The 27924-nt window shown below is 39.9% G+C and overlaps 1 protein-coding gene across 4 annotated transcripts in view; it reads left to right on the forward strand.

Annotated features, from left to right (window-relative positions):
- The window catches only part of LOC100700685 (tensin-3), a 61907-nt gene extending 33983 nt beyond the window's left edge, over positions 1-27924 (forward strand). For 3 of the 4 annotated variants that reach the window (XM_005462035.4, XM_019346771.2, XM_025899940.1), the window contains 11 exons: positions 17785-17932; positions 19739-20166; positions 21832-21915; positions 22063-22191; positions 22430-22525; positions 22723-22800; positions 24071-24148; positions 24241-24409; positions 24505-24573; positions 25539-25568; positions 25932-27924. In XM_005462035.4, the coding sequence (XP_005462092.1) occupies positions 17785-17932; positions 19739-20166; positions 21832-21915; positions 22063-22191; positions 22430-22525; positions 22723-22800; positions 24071-24148; positions 24241-24409; positions 24505-24573; positions 25539-25568; positions 25932-26073 (1451 nt within the window). In that variant the 3' untranslated portion in view covers positions 26074-27924. The remainder of the gene's footprint in view (positions 1-17784; positions 17933-19738; positions 20167-21831; positions 21916-22062; positions 22192-22429; positions 22526-22722; positions 22801-24070; positions 24149-24240; positions 24410-24504; positions 24574-25538; positions 25569-25931) is intronic. The other variant, XM_025899939.1, reaches the window with a different exon arrangement.

A 27924-nucleotide genomic window follows, 5' to 3' on the forward strand; every position in this document is an offset into this window, starting at 1 on the left:
ATGCGAATGCCCGCATTGCAGGATGGTACCTGTCTCTGCAGCCTTATGACTTTACGGTCCAGTATAGGCCAGGGAAGTCAAATGTGGTTGCTGACTGTTTGTCTAGGATGACAGAGGACTAAAGCACTTCGCGCTTAGGAGAGGGAGGAGGAAATGTAAGGAAGAGGACTCCCTTACTACATTTATTTGTATTATATTCTCTGTATAGCACTTTAGAGCACACTTTTCACTTTATTAAAAGCACCTTATCAAGCACTTTATTTAGCATTGCACTTTAGGCATGGATTTGCACAGTAAAACATTTGCACACAAGAAGTTTAAATATTTATTGATTATTTATTGGGAATTTTAAAATCAGTTGGTAGCCTTGATTCAGATCCTGCACAGCTGCTCCTCATCAAGGAATGTGGTGGTTGTCTGTCAGGAGAAAAGAATGGTGATTGAGATTGTGATTAAGGTTTACCAGTAAGGAAAACTAATGCAAATGTGTGTGTGAAATCTAGGAAGAAAAGTGGCGCAAATAAGTGTTTGTAAGATAATGATTACTCACCTTGCTTGCCTGTGTCCTCTTCAGGGTGTTTGGGCAAATGTTTCCCCGGGGGTCCAGACACCATTTAAAGGTTCCGGGAGAGACCATTGGTAAAGAGAGTGTGGTGAATCTTTTTGTGCTTGGGTTTCTGGGTTTTTATAATATTGGGTTTGGTGTAGAATTAAAGTGTGAAATATTTATTAATATGAAAATGTGAAATGTATTTATGTATTTATTTATCCTAATTGATATATTGTATACTGTGGTGGAAGGTTGGGATTTAAGAATTTACCTAAGAGTGGAATAATGGTTTAGTCTGTGACAGCTGAACATATTTAAGGCTGCTGGTTGTCATTAGAGAGGGATATATTGTGCTGTGAAGAAGCTCGGAGTTAATTGTTGTAAGGAGAGCTGTATGGCAAATAAATACTTTTGTTCCACTGCACTTGCCTTCGTCCAACTCACTGTGTTTCCAGCCGCTAAGGGCCGCCCTATTACAGCATGGATGAATTAACAAACAACACCAAATATCTTTTGCTCGGGGGTCAGACAACAGTTTCCTGTTACCCACATTAAAATTAAACTGCAGTCTGGGAAACAGTTTGCCTTGTCTGGACAAAACAGTGACGTACCTCATTTGAAATATTTTTTTAATGTTTACAGTCATTACTGTAATCACAGTCTGACCTTAGGCTACTGCTGTGGACAGCATCAGGCAGCTAAAAAACAACGGTGCACCGAGTCAGACACACTAACGCTCCAGTTACGACTACCAAGGTATTCACAACAGATCCTCGTGTGTCATATGTGCTGGTATTTTTATGAGGCTCATAGAATTATAGTGTACATTTTAGTATGCTAAAATGTTGCTTCTTTGCCAAGAGTTTATTGAGATGCTATTATTCATTCTATATCTCTGGAGTTAGAAGGCAGTGAGCACTTGAGCAAAAGTATACAAAGATAAAAAGCAGCTACACATAGGCAATATAGAGTTAGAAAGATAATAAACCAGAATATGAATTTGAAAGTCTTACCTAACCATAAAAATGATCAAACTATAGTGTTTAAAAGAAGAAAAAAAAGGCAAAACTTTCAAAAAACCTGTTAAACAGGTAAAGCAGTCACAGAATTTGCCAGTTACACTTAATGCATTTACTAGCACTCTAATAGCACAAAAGCCAAATCTAAAAGTATAATATAAAGCAAAAAACAACAAAAGTTTTCTTTCTAAAAGCTAAATAGCCAAAAGAGAAGAGCTGCTGCATCATAAGGCTGAACCGAAACTATAAAGTTGGGGACCTTACCCACCCTGAAATAATAGTAGGGTAAAACGACTTGATAGAACTAGGGTTGATTTGAGAGTTAGGTGGTACTTATTCCAACATTGCATATAACATATGGGATGTCGTTATAAAAAGTGTTTTAACCAGTCAATGCATTGCTTATATGTTACTATATCAGTGCCTATAGAGATTGCTTACCAAAACAGAGATACCCCACACATGCTATATGCTTCAAGTCTGTTGAGTAACAACACTGATTTTTAAAATGGACAGCAGACTTTCCCACATCTAAGCCTTTGGGAAGCCAACATTACAGTACCAGGCAATCATCAACCCAGAGATGAACTCTGCTGCGGTCTCTGCACTTGTGTACTTTCATATCCTCATGATGGCAAGCTCAAATTCAAGTGTTATGTAATGATAATTTCTGTGTGTACTTTTTGGATGAATCAAAATAAACACTGATATATATACAGAAGGTCTCAGCCAGCGGAAGCAGGCTTTAGCCAAGGAATGTAGATGTAGTTACGAGCTGAGGTTTAACAGAGTCAGATGGTTTGCTCAGATAGACACTTGACTTTCTGAACCTCAGGGGTGAAAGGTCAGGAGAAAGTCAAAGGGTATAGCACAGAGGGGAGCACACCTCTTCAAACGGTTGCTTTTGTTGTGCTTAGTGAATAGGAGTCAGCTAAAGGGCCTTTAGCTAAATATTTTAACTGTCATTGTGTAGACATGCAGTATGTTTTTTTTGTCAGCAGTTTTTACATTTTTTTTAAACACTCTTTATGATCCAGATGTCAACAAAAGACTGAAAGTTGCCTTTGCTTTGAGAGTAATTGACAGGCTGTAGTATGCACAGGGTCATGCAAAATAGCTTGCATAATGAATAATGTGATCATTTCACTCACTACACATGTGTCTCATCGAAGTTATGTTTATATACAAGATGGATATACAAAGCAACTAAAGTACTTTGCTTAGTTTGTCACACTCGGGGTGTCCCAGTGCATCTCAGCTTGGAGTCTGATAGTCAAAAGAAGACTGTTTTCTCATTTGAAGTAATTTATATTTGGCCATAAAACTCGACATTCTTCCACATGCAGAGCAACAGCCAGATCCCATTACAGAACAGAGCAGGCATCACTGATAAGAGATATGATAATGATGAAATCAGGAACACCAAAAAGCAGCGGGAGGTGGGTTTCAAAGTGGCTTGCAGGCTGAGCTTGAGTGACTATGCGGCATGCCTGAGCTAACACAACACTCGATAACTCTTTTTGATGGTGTTTAAGGTGTGTGTAGATGAATAATTGAAGTCAGCAATTCAAGTCAACTTCAAGTGTACAGAAAATTGAGCAGTAAAACTAGCATGCAAATTACAAATAAAAAAGGAAAAAGAAAAAACAAACAATAAAGATAAAACTAAAATCCATTCCATCTCATTTCCTGTCAAAACCAGGCATGCAGTGCATGCTTCATCTAAAAAAAATAAACACAATTCAATTCATCAGGAGCTTTATGGTGTAATTTACGAGGTGCTAAGACTAGACACATGGCAGGAGACACTGTCAGTGTGTCTGCATGCCTTTTCCTTTGCATTTGTAGTGAGCAGATGGTGGGAGTGGACACACATGCCCTGACAGAGAGCTCATAGAAAGTCTTCAAACCCCACCACCTCCTCCTCTCTCTCTATGGTCCATAAAAGGCCACAAGTGACCTCTGACCCTTCTGGTATCCACTCTGATTGGGGGAAAGTGCTCACAGTAGCCCAGCAGGAACAATGCTCAGTGGTCAGTAAGAGGGAGGGAGTGGGGGGTTGGGAGGGCGTGGGGGATTCCCTACCTCTTCTTTCTCCCTCCCTCTCTGTTTCTGTCCCTCCCTTCATACAAACCCAGAAGTTGTGCGGAGTCACAACACGCCAGGAACAAACAGGGGAGCTCATTTTTCCATCTGGGATACGAAAGGAATTGGGCATGGCAGCGAAACTATCCAGCCCCTGAACACACACACACACACAAGAAACCTCCAGTGAGTTGAGTTCAGATTGCTTTGTTGCATACAGAAGTGAAAAAAGGGAGAGAGAGAGAGAGAGGAGGAGGAGATTCTTGGTCACAGGGAGGCTTTCATTCACGCAGGGAGGCAGAGCGTAGTAGAAAGAGATAGAGGTTTTGGAACAGGAAGGGGAGATCCTGGAAGTTTGGGGGTAAACAGGAAACCTACAAACAGCAGGACAACTTCTGAGAGTGTCACCGTCATGACTGCATCTCTTGGTATGTACGTGCACACACACACATGCCAGAAAGCCTGAATGATTGTGTGTGATTGAATAGTTTTGTTCACAAGTGTGCGTACACACTGGCTGCAACCACCTACAGTCATGATACATCGGTGAGCTTTTAACAGGTTTCCTTGTGTTCTTTATTTTTATTCTTTCAGTTTTCCTTATATTCTGTCTCATGTTTATGAAACGTTATCTCTCCCTCAGTCCCTCGTGGAATTTTTAAGGAGGCGCACATGCAGAGAAACACTTCCCCTCTCTTCTCTCTAATCCAGGTCTCTACAACACTTTCTGGAATTTTTCCCTTTTCAGCCACCCCCATCCCTCCTTAAAAACCCCTCATTCTGTCTCTTTTTGTGCATGAAAAAACGATTTAGCGTGCAGCCCGTCTGACATCTCACACTCAGTGGGATGGTGAGGTGGTTTGTTCCATTGCCGTGCTCATGATGTCATCCCTTTAAAGGCTATTATGGCCTGTGTTGTGCAGTCATGGAGGCTGATGTATTGGTGGTTAACCGAAGGAGGCCCCGTTTCCCCCTTTTTTTCTGCCCTACTGACCTGGGTTGAACTGAAAAGTGTTTGAAGATTTTCATTTTTGTTGGGGTGCTTATTGCTCCTAGCATTCCCCCGGGATGTCACACTCAACAAAATAAGCCACAAGTAAACTTCAGCAAATTTTACTTTTCCTCCAGGAACAATCTTTGTCTTGCTTTTAATTTCTAAGTTTTAAAGTCAGGTTTTGAACTTGGAGTAAGTACAGCTGGTGTTTTTGATATTTTTATAATACTGGATAACTGAAATTGCAAAATGGTGCATCCTTTGAATTTGATGCATTTTACTGCTATTTCTGGACATTTGATAAGCAAAAATATATGAAAAGCTTAAGGAAATGAGATACAAATTTACAAAACTGGTCACCAGGACTTCTTCACTGCAGTGGAAATAACCCGTCTACCAGTTTTGCAGCAGAGAAGGATAGTCAGGCACAGACATAACTAGAGAAGAGTGACACATTAAAAGAAAATCACCTGCTTTGTTATCAAAATCACCCCTTGAAAGGCTACTCGGAGTAACCCTTTTATGAAATGGGTGTTTTCTTTGCCATATTTCAGGCCAGCTTATAGAACAAAATGACTGAGTTTACATCAGAAGTTAGTGAGGGGGATCTCTACCTATGCAGCTATCCTAGAAAAAACTATTCTAATTATCATCAAACAAAATCTTTATTTATATATACAGAGGTGCCAAAACTGATCATTAAGGGTACTTCTTTATGGTGGAAAGAGTTCAGGTCTTGAGTGTACCATATGCCTCCAGAACAGCTTCAGTGTGTCTTGACTTGGATTTTCCACATCTCCGTAGAGAAGAGATGGAACACTATTCTTCCATCATTTTACTGGTATAGAGTTTTGCCAAACACAGTGGTTCACAGTCTCCCATAGGCAATCAACTGGGTTGAGATCCAGTTTTATGATTCATGTGATTTGGATTTCACATCATTCACATGATTTGGATTTTCAGTCAGTCTTTCTTCCTATATGAACAGGGAGCATTGTATATCGTGAAAGAGAGCACTACCTTGGCCACAGAATAAAGGTGATCACTCAGAACAACTTTGGGTTGATTTGTAGTGCAGTTTTGGTTCACATATCCCTTCAGGATAGACAGGAAACTGCCCCCAACAGCATGATGACCAGATCCCTAAATAAAACAGGTCAAAAGCATTACTATTTTCCCTTTATTTTGATACCCACCTGTGGTTAATGAAAACAGTCCAACATTTATGGGTAAAGAGACAGATAGTCTGTCAGGCGTAGGCAAAGAACAGGTGTAATTCCATTACAACATGTTAAATTGCTTTAAACTGCAGACAAGAGTAAAATACCAAAAAGCACGAAATGTCTCAATAGAAACATGAAAACTCAACACCACAGAGAAAGAACAGCTACAAACTAACAAATAAACAGAGTCATCTCTTTATGATGATTGTTATGATGCTGTTATGGTTGATGCATTGGTAATTGCATTGGTAATTATGACCATGGTTATGATGCTGTTATGGTTGCTGCATTGGTAATTGCTGGCATGATGTCAACACTGCCCTGTAGTCAGGATAAAAGAGAAAAAAGTGGTTTCAAAGTTTTTGGCACAGGGTCTTTTCCAACTACTGCAGCAGTCTCAGTTTTTGAAATCTGTCTCCTCCAGTATCCAGACATCATTGCCAAAACTATGTCACATGGAACATTTATGCGCTGCTTGGGAGGTGGGTGCTTTTCTTTTTGTTACCACTGGCAACTTACAAAAGTCTCTTGCATGACATGCCAAAATAAAAGCCACGGCCACAGAAATGGTTGAGTCTTATGGTGAAGTGGATGTGTCATGATGTTTCCTCTACAAGGCTGGACTCTTACTGATATGTCGATGTTGCATTCGGAATATGTTTTTGCTGCCCTCAAATGGCCAAGTATTCTGACTTTAGCCCTTTTACTGTTTAGTTGCTTTTTCAAATACTAATAACTATAACAGTTAACTATTTTCAGTTAATTAATTCTAAATAATCACCAAAAAAGGTATTCACTAAAGAATTTGGCACTATTAAGTAGTAAGAATTAAGGTTAAAGGTTAAAGTAGAGCAACTGCACACTAAAATTAAGTACTATCACTAATCACTAAGTTTTTTGTTTGTTCTTTTAAATTTTCAGTTCAGTTGTATTTACATAGCGCCAAATCACAAAAACAGTTACATCAAAGCATTTTATATGGTAAGGTAAAGACTGGACAACAATACAGAGAAAACAGAGAAAACCCCAACAACCAGATGAGTCCCATGACCGAACACCAAAGTGACCACTTGCTGCAACCAGTTGGGGCTGAAGGGAGGAAGACAGAACAGGACTAGACAAAAATATCAAGGAATCTGCAGATAGTTGTTGTTAGCATAAGTGGCTGCACAGTGTCAATAACAGGTTCAGAGTTTAGAGAAGTTTAAAAAAAAGCTTCATTTCCCTATGCGACAAATTTATTGACAAAGGCTGTTCAGAGACACTGTGCAGATGTTTGACTTTTGCTGTGGTGCAGGAAAGCAAGGGCAAAGATGGAGAAAATCAAACCACAAGATGGAAACTTTTGACAACAGAGCAGACAGAGGGCCTGTTCAGGACACAGGCACCAAGATGGAAAAACCGAAACAAGGATTTTGTTCCTCCAACCATTAATCAACAACTGGTCCGTGTTAAAGCTCTGGCTATGTGAAACTTACCAGAGCATACATTGTCTAGCATGCAAATGCTGATGATGCAATCATTTTTAGTACATCTGCACTTTGGAACCATATGACAAAGCAGGAAGTATGGAATCTATAGGCAGTCCATATGACATGATATTTGCACAAGGGTGGAGTTTATGGCCAGAGGTGAACAGAGTAAGGTTTACCTTTCAGAACAACTAAACAATCATATAGACTCTTATGGAGCAGCAGAAATGCTCACAGAAGAGGACTTACATCGAGTTATTTTTTATTCATTATTTTGCTGTAACCATTATTTCCACACAGACAGGTTAAAAAAAAGTGCAGCATTTTATTTACTTGTTTTAAATTAATTTGAATTTAATTTGATTTAAACTGAATGAATGGCTGTATTAGACTTATCACCATGCCTATTTGACCTACAGTGATTTGAGACAGAAAAAATCAATTGACAAGTTGCTTTTTAGTTACCATCATACTACTACATGTCTCTACTACTACGGTGTTAGAAAGGCTGCAATCCAGGAAGATGAAAAGTTTGCAAATGCAACTCGGCAGTGGTAAAAAAACAATTCCCAAATCGGTCTCTGCTATTCAAAACTACCAACATGTGTGGATCCAATACCAGGGGAAAAAAAAAACCATGATTACTTCTCCAGACGGGTCAAGTTTGAGGAATTTCACTTGAACTGATCAAATATCTGGGTTGTTTACATGCTTTACTGATACATGAAGAATACTGATATTCATCTTCATCTTGAGGGAGCTAAAACTGAATAATATGAGCATGTGATGATTGATTTGCATAGTTATGTCATCATATTATGAGTGAAACCATAGCACTCAATCTGACTGTGGTCCATAAAATCATTGTCATCATGACAATTCTCTAATAAAACCTGAGCGATGGTCTAGTCCTTTCAAACACAGTCTTGATTACTGGACTTTATTTACAGTGTTGTTATTCTTCACTCCCTCTCTTTTGCCATTTTACTGAGTTGATAAAACTGTCAGTCTGAACACTAACAGAGAGCAAAGGAATCTGTTTCACATACAACCTCCTACTAGTTTGTCCTCCCCACAACTTGGACACTAAGTTTCTGAATAGCTGAATGGGAGGAGGAGGAAGGAAGACACTGCCGGACCTCAAAGTTATTGAGTTTTTTTTTTTTTTCAAGTAAGGCCTTACCAGACAGCTGATTGCATTCTGATTTAGGGCCAAGTGATACCAAGGAGAAAGCTGCATGCCCTTCTCTCCCCACACTCAGACAAACAGTTGATCCAACTGCAGAAAAATGGGCTAAATTTGTTTAAAGTTGTTTTTGGAGATACTTTTGGCAGCTTATCATCTTCAGTGATGGTTAGGTCCTGGCTAAATTGCCCATGCAGTAAGGAGACTTAATCATAATTGTATTGTTCAGTTTAGAAAATCAAGGAAGAAAAACAGAAGCAAATGTTTTACATGTGCCAGATGAATTGGATGTGGAACAGATGTGCGTGACAGTCAAAGTTAATTCTGGCCCAGTTTAAGGACAGTTGTTGTACGGTTCAGCTTAGGCTTACGTATAGATTGCTATGGATCATTTCTGGCCCAGATCTAGTAGAGGTGCCATCACTCCATGCAATATGTGAGCCAAGTGAAAGTGGTCTTGATTCTCTTATAGCTTTGCTTGACTAACTCTTATCCCATATCTAGCAAACAGGAGTGGGCTGACCATGAATGGGTATCCATACCCTGACAGGTAGTCCACGCTGTAGCCAATCAGTGTATTGAGGTTTCCATGTGATTGCTTTGGTTGCTGGCACATTGCTGTGGTTGTCATTTGAAGGGAAGAAACTGACTTGTCTACAAACACTGATCTGTAGTGAAAACTGCAAAACAAACAGCAAATTGACAATGTTTGGTTTCAAAGTAAAAGTAGTATCTTTTGAAGCCCATTAGCTAACTTTTAACTTGAAGGCAAATCTTCTACATTTCCCAAGTGCTACTACCGCTCGTCTAGTAGTTAGTGACTGTTTGGAGACAAACATGAAAAATTATAGGCAAGCATTAAAATCTGTTAGCACCAGAAGCAAAGATTAGCAGGTTTTTAGCACAGCAACCAATTTCTCCCAATGAGAGTGAGCAACTTCCAGGAACCATTCCCAGCCACTCGGTGAATACATATTTTTCCCCAGTTACCGGTGGTGGTGTCACATCCAGTATGTTAGACAAATCTCAAACAGTGTGCATGGCATCACGTGAGAAACCTCTATACCAAATATCCAGAGTTATGTTGTTTCCCACTTTCCTTGATTCCACCAGATGATTTTGAGCTTGTGTTCGTGCATTTAAAGAAAATATTCTAAAAAGATGTTGAAATATACTCTATACTGAAACTATATACTGAAATTTGGCTTTTAGATAAAAAGCAAAACATAACAAGAGCCAACTTAGCAAAACCTGACTTAAAATACATCTGTGTGGAGATTCTTCACAGAAATATATTAAACAAGCTGAAAAGATATTTCCATCATGCCTTCTGCCTTTGTTTAAGAGGACAGACGTCTTGTTAGAGATGTAGTAATTGTTGTTCCTTCTTCTGTAATGAACGAATACTCCTCAGCTGGAGATTTAGCGCCAGCAGTTTTTATTCCCCCAACCTAAACATCATCAGTTTGCAGATGGAAATGGGGATTCATGTGCTTTGTTCAATATGCTTTAAAAATTGCTGTAGTTTTTGCACATATATACCATCCATTGTAAATATTTTTGGTAAACTACAATAAGTTTGGTACTTACATATGCTAATGTTACTTTGAACTTATTTAATAGATTTGCTGTTGATTTCTAAACAAATGCAGATTTCATTTTTGTCTTTTAAGTCATTGTAAGTATTTTGCTATTTATCATTAAAATTCTACTGCATGCTGTCAGGTATCGATCAAACAGGCAAAAAAGTTTGAGAAATGCTGTGTACGCACAGAAAAAGTCCATCTGTAAGACTGCAGCATATTTTCAGCCTTCCTGTTGCACACTCACAGTTGGAGTTGTTTATAAACAGGAAACCAGTGCTTAAATCATCCAAAAACTCACGTTGGCAGATTTATATATAGAAATTAAGCTTTAACTCGGGGTTTGACTTGTTCTCATTAAAATGAAGGTTTCTGCTGTCAGGGCTAAACTTTTAAATTTACCGGAATGAACAAGAACCTTACTTAAGCTAAACTATTTTTGACATTATTATTTCTTCATAATACATAGCCTCACTGGGTGTATGGGTAGCAGCAGGTGTCTTCCTCCCCCATTGTTTCTCTGAGAGGCTGCAGTCTGTGATCCCAGTGAACAGCTGTACTGTAACATACTGTGAAACTCCAGACGTGCCAGCCTAAGTCACTCTGTGTGTGTGTGTGTGTGTGTGTGTGTGTGTGTGTGTGTGTGTGTGTGTGTGTGTGTGTGTGTGTGGATTGAATACTTGCACTCTGCATTCCTGTGGTCAGCATGCCGTTTGTCCAGCAGAGCTGCATGCATCCTTGTGTTTATGTATGTGCGTAGGCTCAGCCTTCTCTGCTAATAATGCACCACACAAAGTTCTTCTTTGTCAGATAAAACATTAGCCCGCTGTATCTTTCCTAATTTATTCAGCAGGCCCTGCAGTCTCAGGAAAATATCTCCAGATCAGGTTTTATTTTATTGAATAGAATTCATATTTGTTCTAGGTAAGAAGGTATACAGTACACGCATTCACAGTCTGAGCCATCTAACCATCACTCACTGTGATCAGAAAAGTGTGTGTATGCCTGTGTATATGTGTGTGTGTGTGTGTGTGTGTGTGTGTGTGTGTGTGTGTGTGTGTGTGTGTGTGTGTGTGTGTGTGCATGCATTTGGAGTTGGAGGGGTGGAGGTGCTTGGCAGTTGTGCCCACATGGGCTTGTGCCATCTGGAAAAGGTTTTGCATGGTTTAATGGTAAACTGAAGAGGCTTTGTTCAAGTGAGAGCAAAACAGTGCACAGGAAAACGCTGAAGGAAAAAAAAAATATCATCCTAAAGTTTCAATGCATAGTTTGTTCAGCCGCTCAATTGGTTACCAACCAAGTTTAGCATATCTCGCTAAGAGCTGAAACTGATGAAATGAACAAATTTACAGTGCAACAGGAAAGGAACTGAAACACAAAATGTCATGTGAAAACTTGAGCTCTTTTGGTCTGGACCAAAGTGATGGACCCACCAATATAACTCTGGTATCTTGAGCTACTGTTTTAGGAACAGAAACGTTTTTTTCATGCAACACTTTAAGCAGCTAGAAGTTACATGTTTCCTGACTTCTTTTTAATAAAGCACAACATTCAAAGACTAAAACTATTTTTTCTGTTCAGCAGTTCAGGGTAAATAACTGTATTTTACCATCTTAATCAAAAATAAAAATGTACTTTATGTTTTTTTCTCCTATGTTGTAAAACTGTAAATTTGGAATTGGTAATTACCAGTACAGTTCAATTAGGGAAGTTTAAGCTAAACGTGGTCTAATAATATGTGCACTGTATGGTAGTTAACAAGAGTCTAGCGTTATTAAATGGTGATTTTAGTCAGAAGTATACTTGATTATTGATTAATTTATTTAGCAAATTAGCAAAAGACCATTTTTCACCTGAACATGAGCAAGGATGACACAAGGAATCTGATTAAATCATTAGTTCCAGCAAATAACTGAGACTTCTAGCTGCTGTTGATAGTAATGACTCTTGTTTACTGTGAGCGGAAACACGAAACAGTGTGAACCACAGGTTGCTGAGAGTGGAGGTTGGCTCAGCAGTTTGGATTTGGCAAAGAGTTTGTTGCTTTTTCTGTTTCCAATGAAGAGGTGACTATCCTTCCCAAAACAACATCTTCTTCTTTTAACCCACACTATTAACATAAGTTGATGTCTTACATGCCAACAGATTTATTTCTTTTTTTTTTTGAGCATCAAATTATTATCATTTTACTTAAAGCATCAGAGTGTACAGTATAGCGCAAACCTGGATGGTTAGACTGTCCATTTAGTTTGTTGTGGAGTGTATTTGACTCCAGACTTCATTGGCAACATTCAATCCATTAATTTATACATTTTTTTCTATTGTATGTCTATGTCTGCCTTTATTTGGATGATAGCTGTGATCTTCCTGGACTTGGATGAAAGCTGTCTATCAAAATTCAGTGGACAGATGTTTCACACATAATTCCTTTCAGCTGCTCTTTCCTGGAGTTATTTTTCTTTCTGCTTTACCTTCTTCCAAGCATCTTTAAACTGGCAAGATTCATTATACATCTATAAATGTCATCTTCCAGCATCTTTTGCACTCAAGCAGCCTCTTGCCTACACACTCTGTTACAGTTAGCACTAAGCCTGCTCTTGTTATACCTTCTGCACCTGTGTTTTAGCTTATGTTTATTTATTCAGTAGATGCTTCAAGTGAATCCATGTTGAATGAGACACAATCCAGATAAAAATGTGTTCATGCACTTCAGTCTATCCGGAGAGATAAATGCAGATTAACTCACCTTTGTTGCTTGGAAATTGTGCTCTGGGTTCTGTAGTTTTGATGTATCCAGTCTGTTTCTATGTAATTATACATAAGGTTATATCCTATGATTTGACTAATAGAATAATACAGTTGGTCTAAGGTGTTATATTTTTGTATCTTTAAAACAAGCGAGGAGATTCACCAAAGCCCAGTACTACTTGAACAAGCTTTATTTTGAACTGACAATCATGCAAAGATGGACAAAGCAAAGGATCAGTAATAACAGATCAGATAAGAGAATTTGGTATATATGTATATATATATATATATATATATATATACATATATATATATATATATATATGGTAAGAACAAGATCCGGGCCATCAACACCTACGCCCTGCCCGTGATCAGGTACCCTGCTGGGGTAATAGGCTGGCCAAAGGAGGAGATAGAAGCCACTGACATCAAGACAAGAAAGCTCCTTACCATGCATGGAGGGTTTCACCCCAAGTCTAGCACCCTGAGGTTGTACGCTAAGCGGAAGGAAGGGGGCCGAGGACTGGTGAGTGTCAGCACCACAGTCCAGGATGAGACAAGAAACATCCACGAATACATCACGAAGATGGCCCCAACTGACAGTGTGCTCAGTGAATACCTCAGGCAGCAGAAACCCAAGAAAGAGGAGGAAGGCGAGGAACCATCATGGAAGGACAGGCCCCTGCACGGTATGTACCACCGGCAGATAGAGGAGGTGGCTGATATCCAGAAATCCTACCAGTGGCTGGACAAAGCTGGACTGAAAGACAGCACAGAGGCACTAATCATGGCAGCACAAGAACAAGCTCTGAGTACAAGATCCATAGAGGCTGGGGTCTATCACACCAGGCAAGACCCCAGGTGCAGGCTGTGTAAAGATGCCCCAGAGACAATCCAGCACATAACAGCAGGGTGCAAGATGCTAGCAGGCAAGGCATACATGGAACGCCATAACCAAGTGGCCGGCATAGTGTACAGGAACATCTGTGCCGAGTATAACCTGGAAGTCCCGAGGTCAAAATGGGAGATGCCCCCAAGGGTGATGGAGAATGACCGAGCTAAGATCCTGTGGGACTTCCAGATGCAGACGGACAAAATGGTGGTGGCTAACCAACCGGACATAGTGGTGGTAGACAAACAGAAGAAGACGGCTGTAGTGATCGATGTAGCGGTTCCGAATGACAGCAATATCAGGAAGAAGGAACACGAGAAGCTGGAGAAATACCAAGGGCTCAGAGAAGAGCTCGAGAGGATGTGGAGGGTGAAGGTAACGGTGGTCCCCGTGGTAATCGGAGCACTAGGTGCGGTGACTCCCAAGCTAGGCGAGTGGCTCCAGCAGATCCCGGGAACAACATCGGAGATCTCTGTCCAGAAGAGCGCAGTCCTGGGAACAGCCAAGATACTGCGCAGGACCCTCAAGCTCCCAGGCCTCTGGTAGAGGACCCGAGCTTGAAGGATAAACCGCCCGTAGGGGCGTGCTGGGTGTTTTTTTTTTATATATATATATATATGCTCTTAAAAATACATATCCTGCAATGCAGTCTTATAAGAAACTTATAAAGAAATATATTGCAAGAAGAATCTGTTTTCTATTTTCATACGTAGCACAGGTTGTTTTTTTCATCTTTAATTTGTACCTGCCTGAAAGTGTGTAGCTATGGATACTGTGTAGCATAACTACTGCCATTAAAAGGTGTAATAGCAGGCTGTGGATGCAGTCACCGAGCTAAGTCACTAAGGTCAGAGGTCAGGTTGGGGTCAGCTGGTGTTGCCACACGTATGGCTGTTCTGTAATTAAGCAAACGTGCTGGGATGAGGCGCGATGAGCCACAGATGTGAAAAATGACAGTGAAGATAATTGACCGTGGGAACGGTGGGGAGATGAGAATCGGCTGCATTCTGGGAATCATCCCCAGAGAGGAATATAGACAGTGACTGTGGGAATGGCTGCTGCCCTCGCTTCAGTTTGCGTGTGTTCAACACAGCCCGGGATTATCTTTGCTGTCTGAATTGCACATTATTGCTTATGTGTGTATGTGTGTGTGTGTTTGTGTGCGCCTGCTTTTACTTATGTAACTTTTTGTGCACTGAGCTCTTGACCTTTAACCTTCCAGAGTTCAATTTAAGTGTCAACTGTTACTGTTTGGTGTATCGGATACTGTGTGGGAATGTGGTGTTTGTCAACAAGTACATTTCTTTACGTATTTATACATCTTATATTTCTGATACTGCACCACATTTCAGTAATTGGAGTCGCACTTATTCCTCTACAAAAACTGATTCACGGAAGATTATTTCTTAATTTTCAGGCAACATACCAACTGTTTCATGGTGTTAGGTTTTCAGGAAGAAGAGTTCACTGTTTTTCCTTCATTCTTTTTAATTTTTCAAAAATAATTTAGATATTTAAATTCTTTTAATTTGAATTAATTTGAAGAGGTCCCTTTTGGCTCTAAGTATCTGATGTGGGTGCTTTTGCAATAAGTAATGATATTATAACACTAATCTATTTTTTTTTTTGCATGAACTACTTCTATCTTTAACTTTTATTAGTATATTTTCTGGACTATGATGCACTTTTCCTTGTAACATAAAAAATAGCATCTTTGCATATGTAAGAACCCATTTATTTTCTCCAAGACCTGCAGACAAATAGCTGTAATGAATAAGCATTCAGGTAATGACTCTGTAGAAGTCACTCTACAACACAACAAAAGTCCTTCAAAACTCTGTAAGAAAATGAAGCCATTTTAGCAGAAGCAGAGGTCTGTACCTAGCTTCTATTCAAATTTTCTTATTTATCAGATGCGTTTAGAAATTCAGTCACCAACTGGCCAGAGAAGTGCCAATTCAAGTGGCACCAGTTTATAGTTTAAAGCATACAAAAGAAACTTTTTGATGTGAGTCATTTCCACAGCAGCTGCCATTACATTGACATTTTACATTTAAACTTTAGGACATTATGCCATACAGAGTGTTGGCACTGTAAAAATGTATGTGAACATTAAACTATGGGAAATTCATAGCATCATGGCAAGAAGCCATAGCATTTCACTAGTGGCTGATGAAAAATACGCTCATTATTTGCTATATTACTCCTGGATTTACCTTAGAAATGTTCCTTTCTTCTGTCTGTTTTTTGTTTGTTTTGTTTTTTTGTTAATATGCACCAGAATCCAGACACGGTTAGTTAATAATAACAGGACTTGTCACCCAGAGAGTTGATATTGTTTTTTAGGTTACCTTAGGAATTTAGGGACTGATAAAATGTAAGCTAGTTAACTTTAAGTTTTACTCTTTAAACTGTTGCACAGTTTATTCTGTTACACACACACACACACACACACACACACACACACACACACACACACACACACGGTATACTTTACACACTGGGCCTTATTTGTAACAAATTCTTTGAATTCATTAACTCACTGTCAGCATGTAGGATTATATAATCCACTTGAGACGATGCCGCTTGTCCAGTATGATCACAAACAAAGCTCAGTCCAAATGCCTCCATCTTCCAGTACTTGAATGGAGAGAACGAGCGGAAGGGGGGGGGCAGCCGGCCAAACAGGGAGCTCTTTATAGTGACTGACTATTTTCACGGTGACTCATCGTACTTCACAGTCCTGTCTGCAGCCTGAGGAAGCCTGCCCTCATGTTTGCTGAATGACACACTGCATGTTCAGAATGCCCTGCTGGGATGTTTAGAGTGACCTCCATCCCTCCTGGAACACACACACAGACACACACACACTGTCAGTTCACAGAAATGTACTTTCTTGGCAGATTAGCTCCGATAACCTCTCACTAACTCTCTTCTATATGTGCGATTTGAGTTGTAACTGAATGTTAGTCCCAATGGTTACACAGAATGTTTTCATGCTGAAAAACGAAGCCTAAAAAATGGTCAGTTTGGTAAAGTCGGCACTACTGAAATATCAGTCATGTGTCCTTTACATTTAGCTCTTTTATGTAGCAACTTAATTAAAAACAGAAGCCATGTGGGCCTGTTATGTGTTCCTCTTTTTCTGTGATAGTCTGGCCATTTAGCAGTCCAAGGTGATAGTCCATCCCAGCAGTACTGAACAATTGCTAATTCACATTGTCAATAGTCAACCAAGAAAAGCCATAGGTTTGACCTTACCTACATCTTTAGTAAAACAACTATAGACTGGGACATTTACAAATACAGTATATATGTTGGCCAAACTGTTGTGAACTGCAGCCTCAACTGTGTGCATGTGTCTGTGCAACAATGTGATTGGCTCATATATTTTTGTAGTTCAGCTGTTGATTGGATCTCTGGGGCAAAGGAAAGGAGAGCCAGCTTTGTCTTTATCAATGCAGAATTCTCCCAGAGATTTCTAACTGGGATTTGTTGAGTGTCCAACAAAATAACCAAGTGCTGTTCAAACCTTCTGTTTGCAAAAGGCAGCCAATCAGAATAAAGTTGGCTTAAAGGTTGTGTGATCTTAGTATACTGTGTGACGTGAGCTGCGCAAGATTCAGTTTAGGACAAACAAGAATTATTTTGAATCATGAATCATGCAAAGCTAGTCTACTAGAGTCCAAGAATAAAATATAATAACGGAAATCTAGGCAATCTAAGCAAGTCTCCATAAAAACTGAGAACAAATAAATAAATAATAAATACTTTAATATACTTTAAAGAATTATTCCTTAAATGAAAAACAGTTTCGGTCAAACCTGAACAGGTGTGTTTCAACTCTCAGTCTATAATCCAAACAAAGGTAGGGTCCCAAACAAAAGCTTAAACAAGCACCAGTTAGCAGTGATTTTGTGGGGTAGTTTCTTGAACTACGTAAAACCCTGGGATTGTTTTTCTTTTTGTTTTGGACACTAAACATAGTAGAATAGCAATCACTTCATTTTGTATTCCTTATTTTTTTTCCAGATTCCCGAAGTTTCCTGGACAGCATGAACCACGGCAGCAGCTCCACAGAGGGAGAGATATTCAGATCAGACGTTCCTGCTTCCTGTCAGAGGATCTTTGGCTCCATGTGCTCAGTGTCATCAGGCAGCCCCCTCCCACACGCAGACAGGTACACAGACACTTCCATACCCATACTGACCAGGTATGTTTCCAAAAAGCAGTTTAGAATGACCATATTAATGCAGAAGTTTTACAGCTGCAAATGCTGTGAGTCTCCACTCCTACCACACCCCAAAAGCACAAAGGTGTTCTTTTGAATTCAGATCTGGTCCAGCCACAGAAGCCCATATTCATGCTCAAGGAACCAGTTTAGGATGAATGAAAGAGCCAATATAACATGATGCACATAGTCAATAAGGATACATGCTAAATTTAAACAAACAGATTGTGGCTTTTGAGACATGATTGATTGGTTGATAAGAAGCTTAAATTCTGCCAAGTAAACATTCCCCACCCCAATCCACCAGCAGCAGGAGCAGAAGCTAGACTGTTGATAGAAGGCATGCTGGGGTCATGGATCTCTTCATGCCAAATTCAAATTCTAAAATCTGCAGCCTCAGCAGAAATCCAGATTAGTAGAGATTACTCTCTTGTGAACTTGTGCCTTTTAGGGCCGCAAAAATGAAATGTGGGCTTGATAAAAAAAATGTGATAGATCTTGCATAGTTGCACGGCAGTTAGCGCTGCCACCTCACATCAAGAAGGTTTGAAAGTTGCTGCGTTAATAATTCATCATCTTAATCATGTTACGTTGTTAAACTGATCATGGGATAGTAATAATAATAAGATTAATTATTAATTTTAACCTACACTATATTGTCAAAAGTATTCACCCACCCATCCAAATCATTAGAATCAGGTGTCCCAATCACTTCCATGGCCACAGGTATATGAAATCCAGCACCTAGACACGCAGACTGCTTCTACAAACATTTGTGAAAGGCTCTGTCGCTCTCAGGAGTTCAGTAAATTCCCGCATGGTACCGTGATAGGATGCTACCTATGCAACAAGTCCAGTCCAGTCATCAAATTTCCTCGCTACTAAATATTCCACAGTCAACTGTTAGTGGTATTATAAGAGAGTGGAAGTGTTTGGGAGTGACAGCAATTCAGCCATGATGTGGTAGGTCACTTAAAAACCACAGAGCGGGGTCAGTGGATGCCGAGGTACATAGTATGGCGAGGGTGCCAAATTTCTGCGGAATCAGTCAGTACAGAACTCCTTCATGTGGCCTTCAGATTAGCTTAAGAACATATGCGTAGAAAGCTTCATGGAATGGGTTTCCATGCCAAAGGAGCTGCATCCATGCATTACATCACCAAGTTTTCTGGAGTGATGAATCAGGCTTTGTCATCTGTCTCTCTGATGGACAAGCCTGGGTTTGGCGGTACCAGTAGAATGGTATTTGTCTGACTAACAGTTTGCGAATAGCCCTTTCCTGTTCAAACATGACTGCGCACCAGTGCACTAAGTAAGATCCTTCAAGACATGGATGAGGGTGTTTGGTGTAGAAGAACTTGACTGGCCCAGAGTCCTGACCTTGGGGATGAATTAGAGCGCAGACTGTGAGCCAGGCCTTCCTATCAAACATCAGTGTCTGACCTCACGAATGCGCTTCTGAAAGAATGGTGAACTACTCCCATAAACACACTGCTAAATGTGGAAAGCCTTTCCTGAAGAGTTGAAGTTGTTATATCTGCAAAGGGTGGGCTGACAGCATTTTAAGTGCTGTGGATTAAGAACAGGATGTCACTCGAGATCATAGGCCTGTGAAGGCAGAAGCCAGTACTTTTGGCAATATAGTGTATGTTGGCTGTAACACTTCACACTGATGCATTGCCTGACTTTGTGTTTATCTTTTGTCTTTTTTACGTGTATGCCTTAAATTCCACATCATAACCTTCTCTCCTGCAGCTCCACTCCTCCTCCAGTGTGGCACGACCATAACTCCCTGAACTCCCCGTATCCTTCCCAGCCATCACCTCCTCTATCTCTCAACTCTCCCAATGCCCACAGTTCTCCTCATGGGCCTGCAGTGGCCCACAGGGGGACGGACAGCACAGACTTGTCCTCATTATTGTTGGGGAATGGTGGCCTGGAGGAGAGCCTGCTGGAGGCAATGGAGGGCCTTGGTAGTTTTAACCTGCTCGGAGAGGAGGGCCTTGCTCCACTGTTGCCTGAGAAAAGAAGGGGAGGTGAAGGGGGAGAGCTTAGCTCCCGCTCCCCTTCACTGAGTGGATATTCTAGCCCTCGTAGTGGAAGCAGTCTCAGCATCCCTTTCTCATCTTCCATGACCCCTGACCCCCTAAGAGGAATCAGTGGGACTTCGTCACCTGGAGCAGGTAAACTGTCCCACATAGATTCTCTGAATGTGGCACTGATAATTTATTTTCTCTGTTCCCGACATGAACATCTCAAACTATAAAGATAGCTTTATAAAACTTCATATGGAAATTTCTCACCACCCCAAACCCAGTCTTACTATTAACAACTTTTTGAACCAGAACCACACAAATGCAGCAAGCATCCCAAACTGAAGATGACTTTCATTTCCTTGACCAGATACATCAGACTGTACACTGCACCAATTGGCTTTCTTGAACGGTCCTTGTCAAATCAAACATCCAAAACTATCCTTTTGGTTTATTGAGCTGGGGTTGTTACAGGATATGGTAAACACAGGAGAGATTTATATTACAAAGTTGATCCAGTGGGACATTTTATGCTTCCACCTCAGGATTGAAGGTGGATTCTAATATCAAAAGAATCTTTGTTTACATTAAAGTAAAACAGAAAATGCTTCACTGAGGTGACAACAATTGAAGGAGAAAAAAAGGCTAAATGCACACATCAGGGAAAGCACCAAATAACAATAGTTGCTTCAAGGTGCTTTATATTGTAAGACAAAGACCCTACAAATAATAGAAAGAAAAATCCAACAATAAGATGACTCGCTTTGTGCAATCACTTGGCGACAATGCAAAGGAAAAACTCCCTTTTAACAGGAAGAAACCTCCAGCAGAACCAGGGCTCAAGGAAGAGTGGCCATCTGCTATGACCACTTGGAGGTGAGGGAAGTGAGACAGAACAAAACAGATGCTGTGGAAGAGAACCAGAGATTAATAATAGCTACTAAATGAATGCAGAGAGGATTGTAAACACATAGTGTGTGAGAAAGGTAGTGAAGAAGAAACACTTCTGCATTAAGGGAAAGCCCCCAGGAGCCTACAGCTATTGCAGTGTAACTAAGTGAGGATTCAGGGTCACCTGATCCAGCTCTGACTATATGCTTTATCAAAAAGGAAGCTGGTTCCACAGAAGAGCGGCCGAAAAGCCGAAGGCTCTGCCTCCCATTCTTCTTTTAAATGTCATAGGAATAGAGGGAGCAACAGTAATAGTGATCCAGCAGTCTGAGAGCAGTCTGTGCTCTGTTGGGGTGATATTATGGTACTATGAGGTCTTTAAGATAAGATGGGCACTTCTCCTCATTTACAATGAGAAGTGTTTTTCGAAAGCTCAAATATGTCAAAACAGGCATCACTAAATTGAACAGCTAGCTAATTAAGGTGTAAGAGTGTTTGAAATGTAATAACAAAGAGCCCAACATAATAATGTGTATAATGTAAAGCTGTTTTCAGAGTCAAATCTGGGAGACAGAATTTGTTTCATTCCAATTTGTTTTCAATCTAATTAGCTAATTTCATGTTTTATATTATAATATGTTAAAATGATCAAGGCTATTTAGGAACATGATTCAAACGCGACCACATGTTGGGTGTTAACTTGCCATTAGGTCACTAGTTAGGTTTTGTTATAGAAAAGTTAAAAGAAAATTTTATTCACCTGAGTTTTAAAGTGGTGGCACCAAAAATCACGAATCAGGCTAACTGAAGATATTTTTGTCTGTGTGGCTACACGGTGTACTCACGCTTTAACTGTGAGTCTGGTCATATTTGGCTCAAAGCTGGTGTGAAACCTAACAGAGAGCTTTAACCTGTGTCTTGCAGACTCTGGCAGTAAGCAGGACACTGTGAAGTTTGTTCAGGACACTTCCAAGTTCTGGTACAAGCCCGACATTTCCAGAGACCAAGGTAAATATTGGTCTTGGACCACAGCGGTTAATGGCCACTTGTGAGAAGATAATACACCCTTGTGCAAAGGTTTCCTCTATGTACAATGCAGACTGAGTCTAACTTTAGCTTATCTCTGCTTCCTCCTTCTGTTGACCTACTGAACAGCCATCGCCGTGCTGAAGGACAAAGAGCCGGGCTCGTTCATTGTCAGAGACAGCCATTCATTTCGTGGCGCGTACGGTTTGGCCATGAAGGTGGCCACACCTCCTCCATCAGTGATACAGAGCAAAAAAGGTGGGTTGAATGCCATGTTCTGCGTACACAAACTTTCTGTGAGCTGCCAAGAGAGCACTGCAAAAATGATATTTAAAGGTGCAAACCTCAGCACTGTGACTCAGCTAAATGGGAGTGTGCTTCCTTGTATTTTGGACTTTTATCACTATTTTAATTTACAGTTCATGTTAATTAAATATTAACCTTTAAGGTCATTTATAGATATGAATAAACTAAGCCATGAGGCCATGTTTTGCAGGAGGAGATCTGTCTAATGAGCTGGTGAGACACTTCCTGATAGAGTGCACACAGAAAGGTGTTCGGCTTAAAGGATGCCCCAATGAGCCTTACTTTGGTGAGAACACTGCACACGCTATGATCCAGATTTTTATAAAAGTAAAACAGCTTGGAGAGCAGCATGCTTCCTCATAGCTGTTTAAAGTCCATCCCAGGTCATAACAGACAAGCACCATGCTGCCCCCTACTGGTCAGTATACTGGAGTGCAGCTGGCTCATCTCAATAGTCATACGCATGATGATTTTTGTTGACAGGAAGTCTCACAGCGCTGGTGTGTCAACACTCCATCACGCCACTGGCTCTGCCCTGTAAACTCATCCTGCCTGACAAAGGTAACGAAATATGAATTTATATGACAGAATGGGAACACAAGTGGAGCTGGGAATCGATTAACTCAGTCAGTTAAGCACAGAATATTACAAAAGGGGCACTGCAAAGAGAGATGCTTTAAATACAGTACTGTGCCCTAATTTCTGTATATTTGGTTCAAGTGATCCAGACTTTCTTGTCATTTTCAAAATGGTCTTGATCAGTAGAACTGGAGTTCTCTGGGCTTTTTGATTGGCTGTCAAAGTTTTACTTTGGACATTGGCTGCTTTTTCCTTCATTTTCAGCCCAGGCCTCGTCCCTGACCATTGTCAGAGCAAGTTTTTTGTTTGTTTGTTTATGAAGCCACTTAAATCATTCTAGCATAAAAAGTCTCTGCTTTTCCAAAATGTTTTCATTCTTTGTCTGACATCTCTATATGAAAAAGGACTTCACAAAGCAGTGCAGTAAATGCCTAAATACATTTCCAAATGGAGTGTAGCAAAAAGAAAAATGCTTTGATACATTTTGCTGAAGAACTCATGGGCCATATCTCACACTATTAAATTTCTCTCCACACTTTGCTTGGATGGAGCTGAATCTGCTGATATAGGCTTACATTTATTTCCACCTATATTTTCTTATATATTCATTTTGTTTACTTTTTCCAAAATATGCAAGACGAATGTTTTCAAATTAGTTCCTTGTCTTTGAAAGTCACTCGGATTTCCAAATCATGTCGAAAGATTATCTGGAACACGCTTGTCATAGTTATTAGGAACTGAATTTTATGAATGGATTTTATGTTGTTTGCAAATAGCAAGAGTTTGATTTTTAAAAACCAATTGTTGTTTTCCTTTTTGCATATTTTTGTGCAGTTATGGTTACAGGTTCTCCCAGCGTGTCAGTACGCTTGTATTTTTAGTTATTCTTTTACACCAAGCTCACCCTGAATCAACTCCATCAGTCAAGACTGACTATGGCCCAAAGAAAACTGGACGGGCTACAATTGGGCTAAAGAATGTTGCCATGTACAGTCTTTGTATTCGCTTTCTGACATCTCGACATGTGACTACGATATATTCAAACAGCCCAAGCTGAGAAAAATACTTCAGTTAGATGGTTTATCCCCACGCTTCTGAATATTCACAAACTTTTACACTACCATGTACTAGAGATGAAGCAGGAGTTACGTACCTCGTGTCTGCTTGGTTACAAATGCAGTTTGTGTTGTTAATGCACTGGTGTAATTTGTGAGTTTTTCCAAGAGAGCTCATCACTATCTTGTGTTTGCAGACCCGCTAGAGGAGCTGAATGACTCCTCTACACAAACAGCAACAAACTCAGCAGCTGAGCTTCTCAAACAAGGAGCAGGTACGACACTTTAAATTAATTTATGCGCACAGAATAATCATTTATTATCAGCAGAAGCTTGTCAGACTTGTTCTTTCTTTGTGTCGTTGTAGCGTGCAATGTGTGGTACCTGGGCTCTGTAGAGCTGGAATCTCTCACGGGACACCAGGCGGTCCAGAAGGCGACCACAGTCACGCTCTCCATGGATCCTCCACCTCCCTCCACTGTCGTACATTTTAAAGTCTCAGCGCAGGGAATCACACTCACTGACAACCAGCGGAAGTGAGCATTTTGTGTACCTGCAGGCCAAACATACACAAATACACACAGATTAGAAATCTGATGTGTTCACACAGACTCTTTGTTTGACCCTGCAGGTTGTTCTTCAGGAGACACTACGCTGTCAACACCGTCATATTCTGTTCTCTGGACCCACAGGGCAGGAAGTGAGTACTGGACATGGATAACAAAAATGCAGCTTTGCACACACTTCAAGGCATCTGTGTAACAAAACAAAGAGAGGTTTCTCCAGGTTCAGTCTGTACTCATGAAGTAGGTGTCTGATACTTACAGGAGTATGGCTGAAAAATGGCTTTCAAACAGTGGAAAAAAACGCTTCTTGGGTCACTGTTAACATCCCTTCATGACCCACTTTAAAGTCATTGTGTGAGAAACATAGGATGCTAACTGCTACTAAAGACAAGATGAACAGAAAATGTGCTTTGGAATAACACAACTAATATAATTCAGCCATGGTAGCAGCATGCATATTAGTGCATATCCACTTATGCATTTCCATAAACTGCATATATAAGATGGATATAACATCCAAGTCTAAAATGTCTCTAAAAATGATTGAAAAAAATATATGATTTGTTATTTAATTTTGTATTTTTCTCATATAAATGGATAATTAAGCCATGCTGTTTCCAACTCTAATTCTAAAAAGAGAACAGAAGGACCATAGGTCACTTCTTGCAAAGAAAACAAAAAAAACAAAAAAAACCCCAAACAAGTAAAGCAACTGAAGTTATAAAAGCCTAATAGTCCAACATTACTGCCAGGGTAAGATGGGTGCGGATGGATACCTGGGAAGAATGTGTATTTTCCAAATCAGGAAACGAATTTTTAAGAATTCACAGAGTTTAAAGAATCGAAACAGACTCTGGCCAATGTTTACAGGAAAATGGGTACAAAAAAGTGAACAGGTTATATTACTGAAGAATGGGAGACGTTTGATGGAAAAGTGGTAAAAAACACATCCTCAGTTTGTACCTGAAATGTCCTTTTTCGTATCAATGGGACTTTAATTTCATTCATCAGGGTTACCTTATCTAAACTGAACTCATTGAATATATTGTGTCGAAAGCTGACGCAAGTGTCATGATTTTAATTTGTTCTGTCAAAACAGGTGGACACGAGACAGCGGCTCCACTGCAAAGTAAGTCAGCTTTAGAAAGGGTCTTCTTATGCATGTTGTCAGTTAATCAGAGTGTGCATCATGGTTAGAAAAATCATATGAATTTCTTTTGTAAATGTACTAAAGCTGATTAAACTGTAGAGCAGGTTCAATATCAATATCAATCAATATCAGTGGTACTCGTTTTAAAAATCCAGTTGTTTTGTTTAATCTTTGAACTATTGCTAAAAATGTCAAACAAATGGGGTCTTACTGTACTTTTGGGAGGACCACAGCTCGTTTCCATCTAATCCATGTTTGGCGTTAAGTCTCTGTTCTGAGAGGTGAAAAGTTTCCCTGCTGTTGTGTAAATTTCTCTTGTGTGTCTCTCTCGTTTTCTTCCAGGATCTTTGGATTTGTTGCCAGAAAATCTCAGAGTGAGACTGAAAATGTGTGCCATCTGTTTGCTGAGCACGACCCTGAGCAGCCGGCGAGTGCCATTGTCAACTTTGTCTCGAAGGTCATGATCGGGTCGCACAAGAAGTAGCGAGAAAGAGACTTGAGCAGTGGAGTAAAGAACTTGGACTTATAGGAATCCTGCCCAAAAGTCATATAAATATGAGAAACTTTGAACCCTTACACTCCAGCGCCTTCAGCTCCTATTCCTACCTGCGGAGTACATTTGTCTTTTGCACTGCAGGATGTTAGCACCGGAGGGAGCCAAAACTATGAAAGTATGAAAGTCAGTTCACATTTTGGCTATTTTATTGAACCTTTATTTTGAAACTTATTCTAAACGCACTTATGACATTGATCATGCTTGTGGCAGACAGTGCAAACTGCCCATTGTAGCACACTTATTTCAAATCAAGGAATATTAGATAGTCCGCACACAAACACATATTTCTAAACACAATTCCAATTCTGATTTTTCTGTGTTTCACTTGTAAAAAGAGTCAAAACAGGTTTCATCATCAGCTTTGTGTAAACTAATTGTTATGTTCAGTGAAACCAACAATATTTTAGCATGACAGGCAATATTTTGGTTTCCCTGTACTTAAGATGAATCATTTCTGTCATGTTTATGTATTGGTTGAGATATTTATCCATTTTAAAGATGTGTCATTGTCTTTATTTTCCCAAAATATATGTCATATATTTTTTGTATATTAACACATATTGTACATTAGCATTAAAGGAAGTGTACTTAAGAATTTATGGAGTTTTCTTACAGATGGAAAAATACTGTTTTACACAGTGAGCTATTACATATACAGTTGTTCATGTGTCTTTTATTGATCCGGTTTGTGTGCAGTTATTATGCCCTAAATTTTCTCTTTGGATCTTTTGATAAATGTCGATGAATGTCTGAGGTATTGTTATTGTTTCCATGTTACAAAATGACAGTTTTTTTCCATTCAATTACTGGAGCATGTCAAAGATTAACTTTTGTTTGTTTCTGTCGCTCTGATGTAAAAAATCGAGTGTACCGTTTCAGTCCACCGCAGCTTAACAGTTTGATCCTGAGAGCAGACACATGTCCCTTAACAGTTGTATCTGCCCATTCAAACTCTGCCCAATCAGACATGCAGTACGTCCCGGTGTGGTGACCCCTTATGATTAAGCAAGCTGAAAGTAACTTCAGATAACTGATCTCAATGTCATCACATTGGCTCACTCATTTAGGTCACAGTATTTAAGCTCCTGTTGCCTGTCTAAAGTTATGTATCTGCAAGCCGTTTTGCAACCCACCTTCCCCTCAGATCCTTCTTTCTAGCTCCATCTGAGTTAATCACTGTCATCTTCCCTGTGCTGGTTTCTTCATGTGAGAAGTCTTAGATCAGAGCATACTGCAAAATTTAAATCACTGCAGGTGGAAGTGATTTAAATGGGGACAGTGCAATCAAACTGGAGAAGGTGGAGTGGTAAATGGACTGATTCTCACACATTGCTTTTCTACTCCTGAGCACTCAAAGCGCTTTATATACTTGCCTCATTCCCACCAGCACTTGTTTCTGTGCTTTTTCTATCTAACATTCACACTGTGATGGATGCATCAGGGAGCAACTGGGGCTTAGTATCGTGCCCAAGGATATTTGGCATGCAGACCGGAGCAGGAAGGAATTGAACTTTCAAAGGAACTTTCAAATTAGCAGATGATCTTCTCTACCTCCTGAGCTACAGCTGCCCGAGTCTGGATGAGTGTCAGAAATGTACAAAAGAATGGAAATGCCATTCTTCTTTAACTATATTGTTACTGACTAAAATTTCTTTTTTTCTATTTTTTTTTTTTTAGCAAAAATTAGCTAACTGTGATGATTATTTTGAAGTTCCTTTCAAGATTAATTTCATGTCCTTCCTTTTCTGAACTTTACAATATGATAAAAATCCCACAAGA

This window comes from Oreochromis niloticus, linkage group LG17, assembly GCF_001858045.2.
Source record: "Oreochromis niloticus isolate F11D_XX linkage group LG17, O_niloticus_UMD_NMBU, whole genome shotgun sequence".
Classification (NCBI taxonomy): domain Eukaryota; kingdom Metazoa; phylum Chordata; class Actinopteri; order Cichliformes; family Cichlidae; genus Oreochromis; species Oreochromis niloticus.